We start from the raw sequence: 8,992 nt of genomic DNA, 5'->3' as shown, positions 1-8,992 counted from the left end.
CTCACACACACACACACACACACACACACAAGCTGTTGGGAATCTGTGAAAGTCTCGCGATAACTACTCACTCTCGCCACCCTGTGGACACGGTCTACTACAAAGTGTGTTTTTATAATAATAATATTTTAATGTAAAATAGTTATGTTTGTTATTTTTTTTACATGTTGATATGTAAAAATATGCTTTTTGTGCGTCATTACTTTAATAAATACAAAAATATTTTTCATTAATTATATAATTCTCTATATTAATTCATCGTTGTATTATATCATGTTTATTATTTATGTGTGCTTTCTAACTAATACATATTTATTAATTTGGATTTTAAGTTAGTATATATTTTAGATTATTATTTTATGAATTTCTCATTGTGTTATTTTTTTGTTTATTCGTAATTTTTATATCATTAGATTTATTTAATTGTATTTTTATTTCAAAATGATATTTTATTAGCGTATCATTGTATTATTTATTTTTTATTCACATGTTATTTTTTGTTACATTTTTACATTATCGTTTTATTAGACTTTTATTACGAAATTATTTGTTAAAAAATAATACGATTTTGTGTAATTTTATGTGATTATTTGTTTATTTATTATGTTCACTTTTATATCATTATTATTTATTTATTTATATTTTTAATTAGATCTTTTAGAAAAGTATTTATTATTAATGAGGGATTTGTATGGTCACTTATAATATTATTGTAGATTTATTTTTTTGTTTTTATTTTATTTATATATATTTTTAAGATCTTTTAGCATAAAATATTTCTGTTATTAAATGACAGTTGTTGTCATTTTATATTGTGTTTGTTATTGTAAACAAACAAGAGGAAAAATCTCTTTATTTTAATCTCTTATAAATTAAAATATAAAACTGGAGTTTTAAAAAACAGCTTCTAATAAATCCTGTATTACCAAACTAATAAAACAATAAAACATGTCACATCGCACGCCAAATATTGATTACATCATCATAGACCCTATAAAAAGATTGTTAAAAGATTTTTTAATTGAATTAAACATTATCTCTGGTTACTGTGAGGTGCTAAGAAATACAAGAAAAACGCTTTTAATGCAAAGATGCAAAATTTTGTAATGTTTCATATTTTCTGTCGTTGTTTATTTGATTACTGATGTCTCTGATTTTCACAAAGAAACAACTTTATTTTCAGACTCAGACTCAGAGAACTATGCATCACTTCAATACGAGCATCAGAATCAGCAGGCCGTCTCCACCAACAATTCTGAGGAATTTATGAGACATGAGAGCTCATGAGCTCCGAAGGAATAAGATGTGGTTAGTAACTAAGATTTACAGATAGTGACATGTAGTGATATGATGTTAATGCACAGAGAGAGGGACAGATAGGAGCTCAAAGTGCTCAGTTCCACCCATAGTCTAACCCTATAGCAGCATAACTAGAAGCTGCGCCAGCCCTCACTATACGTTTTATCAAAAAGGAAAGTTTAAAGTCTATTTAAAGTACAGAGTGTGTCTGCCTCCTGTACACTGAATGGTTGATGATTCTAAAGGAGAGGGGCATGATAACTGAAGGCTCTACTTCTCATAGTACATTTAGAGACTGTAGGTACCACATGCAGGCCTGATAACTGAAGGCTCTACCTCCCATAGTGCATGAGCAGGTCTGCATTCTGGGAGCATAATGTTCTCGATGGGTAATACGGCACTATTAGCTCTGTAAGATAAGATGGTGCCTGACCATTAAGAGCTTTGTAAGTGAGAACAAGGATTTTAAGTTCTATTCTATGTACAGTCTTTGGTTCATACGCAGAGGGCATCAAAAAACGTATTTCAGTCAGCTCCAAAGGTGGATGTGAGCCAGGCAGAAGGAGCTAACATTAGGCAGGAGGCTATCGCTAACAGTACTGATTGAATGTGCACACATTGATTTAAATCATATCCCGAGAGGACGCAATCAATGGGCCTTTCAAGGGCCCAGCCATGTTTGCGGGCGGCCCTGTATGTGGGTGTAGGAGGTCAGCGAGGTACTTTGGGAGGCGGAGGGATTTATAAGTGAGGAGAGGTATTTTGTATTTGATTCTGGACATTATTGGGAGCCTGTGGAGGGGGAGATGAGGGTTGGGGTGAATCTTGCTGCTGTTTTGATGCACGGAAATAAACAAAAACATCGCAACAAATAGAAAGCAAGTGGAAAGCAAAACTCTCACTCTCATGGAACTGTAGAAAAATAAACTGACCAATGTCGACATAAAAGACTGAAGAGCTGCAGGGATAAACACACAAAGTGTATGTGAGTCTCTCATATGTGCAGGTCCTCTCTACACGCTGGCAACAAGGGAGCATGCCTCAGATAGCCTTCACTGCATCAGTGTGTATTAATGGCTGACTGAAGCAGAGGCTATTATAAGCAGAAGGTTCAAGTGGACAGACAGACAGACAGAGGGACAGACAGACAGACAGACAGAGAGAGAGAGAGAGAGAGCGAGAGAGACAGACAGAGAGAGACAGAGAGAAAGACAGAGAGAGAGAGAGAGCTGTGTGAATGGACGAGGGACACTGAGCGAGGGAGGCGAAGAGACTCTGTTACCTAACTACACCCTGAAAACAACAACAGGCCGTCCTGCTGAAGGATTAACTCCCTCATCGTGCTGTAAGTGAACCAAGAATAAAACAGATTACAGGTGTGTGTGTGTGTGTGTGTGTGTGTGTGTGTGTGTGTGTGTGTGTGTGTTGTGTGGTTACTATAGATGTGCCCTCTTTAACCCGATGGGATCTGATCAGCCCATATATTCAGGTCTGGTGTGTGAACTGTGTCTCTGTGGACAGGTTTTTAATGTGGATTAGCGCTGATCTTCATGTTAATCAAAGTACAGATAAGGGGCAGATAAGGTCACGCTCTGCTTGGAAATAGGAAGCCAGCCTCCTCAGTTGCCCCCCCTCGACCCACCACCACCCCCCCTCCTCGGGGTATCTTATGACAACTTCCCCGGGGTGACACAGTGAGCGGTATCTGTGGGGCAGAATATATTTAGCTGCTCTCCTTAAACTCACTTCACAAGGGAAGTTTGACCAAAGAGAGATTAACAATGGAGGTGTCTTTATTTCACATCACAGAGGAACAAAAAGCTGCAACGTGTCGACATACAGGATGCAAATAAACAAAGGGCTTGTTTTTAGTTGTGGGTGGGACCTACTTCCAATAGTTTACTACTTTTAAAACTTTATGTTTTCAAACTCTACCTTTGGATTCATGAGCACAGAGTATGTATCTGAACACACTCAAACAGTTATAGATATTTTAAATTGTGTGGTTTTAGGCGCCGGTGGCCTAGTGGTTGATGCACATACCACACACAACGAGCTATAGCCCTCCAAGCACGTGTAAATCGTGTGGTTTTAGGCGCCGGTGGCCTAGTGGTTGATGCACATACCACACACAAGGAGCTATAGCCCTCCAAGCACGTGGCCCAATTTCAAGGCCGTCCTGTAGCTCATTTCCTGGCTGTGGATCAGTGGTAGAGTTGGTCGTCTCTCAACTCGAAGTTTGGGGGTTCGGTTCCCAGCTCCTGCAGCTAGTTATCATTAGACAAAGGAGCGAAAACCTGATCACATTGTTTCTTTCTCTTCTGATCCTCCTCAGATCATGACCCTCCCCTCGGTGGCGGTGCTCCCCCTGCTGGTCGTAGTGGCGGCGGGCGTTTACTACATCTACAATGAGGTCATGCGGTACATGTCCAAGTCTTTAGTGAAGAACAAAGTGGTGGTCATCACTGATGCCGTTTCTGGGGTCGGAACAGGTACAAGATCCCACTTCTCTGTTTAATCACTTCCCTTTTCACTGCCATGAAGGGTTTGTTTACATCATATATTGTCTGTCTGTCTGTCTGTCTGTCTGTCTGTCTGTCTGTCTGCCTGCCTGTCTGCCTGCCTCTCTGTCTGTCTGTCTCTCTGTCTGTCTATCTGTCTGTCTGCCCACCCCCAAACTAACACATTTTTGGATCTGTGTCCTGATCTGTGAAACAGTAACACCTCCACATGTAGCTCTCCACCAACTTTTCCTAATCAGTAATTCAGCATCTTTCTGTGTTTGTGTTCAGAGTGTGCCCATCTCTTCCACAAGGGCGGGGCCAGACTCATCCTGTGTGGGGCGAGCTGGGACAAACTGGAGTCTCTGTACGACTCTCTGACGAACGACGCCGACCCCAGAGAGGTGAGGACATAAATACACACATAAATAAAACAAGTCTTCCATTAGTTTCACTCCGAAACATCATAAATAAACCACACTGTGAGTAAACTGTTCCAAAGCATCGCTCTTTATTGTGGCGCTGCTGAGTCATGCTTCTGGAAAACGTCCCTGCTGAGGCAGAAATCTTTCTCTCCGGCTGCCGCAGTAAACACAACTATCTGTTACTGGGATGTTACCACAGAGCACAGCTTTAATCAGAGCACAGAGAAAAGACCAAACAAGCTGTCCTTGTGTTTATCATCGTCCTCTGCTCCTCAATCCACATTTTCTCCTCAACACAAAAGCAGGGAATCCTCTGAGACAGCTCACTGTCCTCCAGGTGTCCCTCACACCAGCCGGAGCTGATGTATTTCAGATCAATGATATCACCTTATTATAAAAAACACAGCTCCTGATGTTTAATTGATTTCTGCTAACTGCTTTTCCTGTCTGTTCATTGGTTAGAGCTCAAAGCTGTCTCCGCTCCCTAATGTTGGCAGCATGGTGCCACCAATGTGTTTCATAAAAGCAAACTCTGTGTTTCAGAGGGACAAACTGACAATATGTTATTAATATGGATGCACAAAACTGTTGTGTTGTAGATAAGACCACACTAACCGACACCAAGACTTTCCCGAGACTTGGTCTTGACCGGTCTCAATTTAAAATCAAGAGTCCGCTCAGTCTGAGACCGAGACAAGATTGAGTAAAAACGGTTTTGATTCCGAGACTGAGACCTTCAATAAGCGGTCTCAAGACTTTTAGTACTACTTTGTACTATATGAGAGGATTTGTGACAGAAAGTTAACAGACTGAGAATATTTACTCTGAGCGCTATCAACCCCTTCCTCTCTTCAGCTTCGCCTTTTTGTCCACATCTTATCTCTCCTTGCTCCAATGACATCAGGATGGTAAAACCACAAGGTTTGGAAATGTTAGTCTGCAAAGGGATGAGTTGTATTACTGTGGCTTCAATAAAATTAAACATTATTGTGTGATGGCACAGACACATACTGCGTGTTCGGATGCTGGACACACTGATGATATGCTCCACAGGTTTATATCGTGCAGTAACACTGTGGTGTGTCCGTGCAGACGTTTGCTCCGAAGCTGGTGATCCTGGACTTCAGTGACATGGACAGTGTGGAGGAGATGGTGTCGGAGGTGGTGGAGTGTTACGGCTGTGTGGATGTGCTGATCTGTAACAGCAGCGTGAAGCTGAAGGCCCCCGTGCAGAGCGTTTCTCTGGAGCTCGACAGAAACATCATGGACATCAACTACTTTGGACCCAGCTCTCTGGCTAAAGGTGGGCTGGACTTTACTGTGAAAATCTACAGACAGGCTGAAAAGACTTCCTGTAGGATGATGGTTCTTATCTTTGTTACCTAAGAGGTAATTTTCCTCTGACCTCACACTAAGGGTGGGAACATATATCACTTTTATTTTGTTGACCTGCTCCGTTCAGGGTTATAAATTGAAGGAAAGAGCAAATCTGTCAAATTCTTATTTCAACAATTGAACCACAAAAATCATGGTAGTGAAAAACTACAAAGGCATCAAGTCCAAGGTGCAAAATCCGGTGTTGAGAAATGAAGTGCAGAAAAAGTTCAGTTCCTCAAGTGGCGACCACCATGTCCATGTTTCTTCACAGTCTACAAGGAGGCCATGTTTCAATGATCAAAACAAATGCTCTCTTTCAAGTTTGCCCCCTCCCCCTCCTGTCCTCCTACCCTAAGTGTGACATCAGAGAGAAATGGCTGCCGTGTGAACACGCTCGATCCATGCTGACTCTCGCTCATGTTGCAGGTGTTCTTCCCACAATGATCTGCAGACGATCGGGTCACATCGTCCTCGTTACCAGCATCCATGGAAGACTGGCCGTGCCGTTCAGGAGCTCATGTGAGTCACAGCAGTGAAGGGTTCGTCCTGAAAATATACTGCTGCTTTAAATATCCCACTAAAGGTGAAGGAGCTTTACTCTTATCATACTTTAACTCTAAAGTCTTTACATCTTTTATGTCATATTGTAGGAGAAGTTAAAGGCAGGGTTGGTCATTTTCTACAACTAGCATGACTTTGAAAGTAACATTCACTCAGTGATCTGTCTACACCCACCCACTCCCCTCTGTGCTCCCTCAAAAGCCACGCCCCTCACTTACATGCACGAGCGCCGTTGGTTCAGAAGCGGACCTCAGCTCATGCTTTGAGTGTGGGCTCGTGCACGCAAGAGGTAGAGAACGAGCAATTTCTGTCAGGACCTAAAGACATATTCAACCAAAATCGATTGAATTGATTGATCGAATTGATTAGAATATAAAAAAGGTTCTAGCATGTCCTTTGCAAAATGTCAAGTATGTACGAGTCTCCTCCATAAAAGTCTTGAAATGAGGATTGAAGTAAAAAGGACAGGAAAGTTTATCGTTGTTAGCTATTGGCAGTTTGGGAGGTTTAAATTAGAGGCTCTCAACTGGAGGGCAAGAGAAGTGGTTCAGATAGAAGTGATTGTACCCGACCTAAAAAGCCTCTGCATGTTTCTAATAAACTCCATGAGCAGAAACGTGCTCAAACTAGGATCAATATTGGAGATGCTTTTGATAAATGGAGAGAGGTTAGAACACAGAAAGGTTTACAGACCGATGCAGAGCTGGATAAACACTGAAGCTTCAGAGTCCACCACATGGTGACCTGCGTGAGCATCGACTCTAGAGAGGAGGGGGCCGGGGGGGAGACAGCTCTCTATGATGTTTAGAATTTGGACTGCAGTACCCACTTTAACCACTAGGAGTCAGAGTTACATACTGCTCCTTTAAATGACAGGAGGAGAACATCTTGTTTGATTTATTTTGGAGTAAATGAGAGTAGTGATGATTTACTGTGAAACAAAAAAGATATTCAAATGAAACGTGTAAAAACGTGAGTTTGTGTTTTTAGGTATTTTAACCTTTAATGGTGTAATGGTAGCGAAGAGCTTTGTGACTCGTTTGGTCTGCAGACATCAGGTGTTCAGAGAAACTTATTCTGCAGGATGAGAGAGAATCCTGGACACACTGAGTACACCTTTCCCAGGTCACCTGAGGGGTCGGCGCAGGTTTAATTTGAGACTTAATCGAGATCTATACCTATATGCCTCAGCGTAGGTGAAGAAAAGTCACGTGTCTCTGCATTAAATTTAGTTTCCATAAACTGAAACTCGTTCAGAGAAAAGTGAAGCTGGCAGACGTTCACTCAGTTTAGTTTTACAGATGGAAACAATCAGACTCTGAAATGTTTGGAATTAACCTATAGCTAAGTCACACCTGTGTGTGTGTGTGTGTGTGTGTGTGTGTCTCTGTATGTGTGTGTGTCTCTCTGTGTGTGTGTGTGTGTGTGTGTGTGTGTGTGTGTGTGTGTGTGTGTGTGTGTGTGTGTGTGTGTCTATGTGTGTGTGTCTCTCTGTATGTGTGTGTGTGTGTGTGTGTGTGTGTGTGTGTGTGTGTGTGTGTCTCTGTATGTGTGTATGTGTGTGTGTCTCTCTGTATGTGTGTGTGTGTGTGTGTGTGTGTGTGTGTGTGTCTGTGTGTGTGTCTGTGTGTGTGTATGTCTCAGACACAGCCTCTAAGCATGCAGCTCAGGCCTTCTTCGACTGTCTGCGGGCTGAGGTGGAGGAGTATGGGATCTTGGTGAGCACCGTCAGTCACACCTTCATCAACACCTCCGAGCCGCCGCCCGTTAAAGAGTCCGTCCCCAAAGCCAACACGCTGTCTGCATGTGAGTGACTGAAGATAAATGATTACACAGGTTTCAGCTCACAGCGCTCTGCAGGTTAAAGGTGACGTTATTAGTTTGTGAGTCTGTATCCTCTCTCCTACAGTCATCGCCAGCCAGCTGACCCACGGTGTGCGCCCGTCCATCCTGGCCAATGAGATCATGCAGACGGTAAACAGGAAGAAGAAGGAGGTGGTGCTGGCACACCCTGTCCCCCGGGTGGCGCTGCTGCTGCGCTCCCTCCTCCCATCCTTCCTCTTCGCCGTGCTCGCTGCTGGAGTGAAGGACTCGGAGCTGAACGAGCAGATGCAGTAAAGACGCCATCCAGAGGCGGAGCCTGCGGAGCCTGCAGAGCCGTCAGGCTGCGTGGTCATCAGGAGGACGTTTGTTTGTAGAAATGTAATAAAAGTTGAATTCCCATGAAATGAAGATGTTCTTTAAATCATGTTTGGAGTGTCTCCTCTACGACTGAATCTCCCCAACAACAACACGCACTTCACATGCACGAGTGATCCACAGGAAACACTTTTACAGACTAGTGTTGTAGTCAAGACCACACTAACCGAGACCAGGACATACCCGAGACCAGAGTGCTCCAAGACTGAGACAAGACCAAGATATTTAGGGATCGAGAACGAGTAAAGACCAAAACCAAGGCAGGACAAGGCCAAGGCCAAGACCAAGACCAAGACCAAGACCAAGGCAGGGTGAGACAGAGTCAAGACCAATAAGTTTCAGGATTTAGACTGAGTCAAAACCAAGACCAAGACATTAAGAGTGAAAGACCAAGGCCTTAAATATCTCTGAAAAGTCATCATCTTGTGTTTCGGGGCCATGTCCCTCACTTAGACTGTAACACCAGGAAGGCTCCAGCCGAAACTGGGGGATAAAATCAAACTACAAATGAATTGAAGTTATTTGTTCTTTTAAAAAGAGGCGTTTTCCTTCTAATGTCAGTGATGACGTGGAGAAATAGTCTATCAGTGGTGGTCTTGATTTCAAATCCAGAGTCCGCCCAGTCTAAGA

General features: G+C 42.7%; 1 protein-coding gene across 2 annotated transcripts; it reads left to right on the top strand.

The window, feature by feature from the left end:
- The first annotated feature begins 2,435 nt into the window (after positions 1–2,435).
- Positions 2,436–8,391, top strand: dhrs7cb (dehydrogenase/reductase (SDR family) member 7Cb). 2 transcript variants are annotated; one of them, XM_065950044.1, is made up of 7 exons: positions 2,440–2,644; positions 3,635–3,791; positions 4,092–4,204; positions 5,318–5,528; positions 6,029–6,121; positions 7,808–7,969; positions 8,073–8,391. In XM_065950044.1, exons 2-7 carry the CDS (start codon positions 3,638–3,640, stop codon positions 8,279–8,281), a joined length of 942 nt encoding a protein of 313 aa, XP_065806116.1. In that variant the 5' UTR covers positions 2,440–2,644; positions 3,635–3,637; the 3' UTR covers positions 8,282–8,391. The 2 variants fall into 2 exon arrangements, with proteins under 2 accessions (XP_065806118.1, XP_065806116.1); XM_065950046.1 differs by lacking the exon at positions 7,808–7,969 and having other exon boundaries at positions 2,436–2,644.
- The last annotated feature ends 601 nt before the right edge of the window (positions 8,392–8,992 follow it).

Source organism: Labrus bergylta, chromosome 21 (genome assembly GCF_963930695.1).
Source record: "Labrus bergylta chromosome 21, fLabBer1.1, whole genome shotgun sequence".
NCBI classification, from domain to species: domain Eukaryota; kingdom Metazoa; phylum Chordata; class Actinopteri; order Labriformes; family Labridae; genus Labrus; species Labrus bergylta.
Note: the sequence above shows the minus strand (reverse complement) of the source record. Positions and strands in the feature narration are given on the sequence as shown.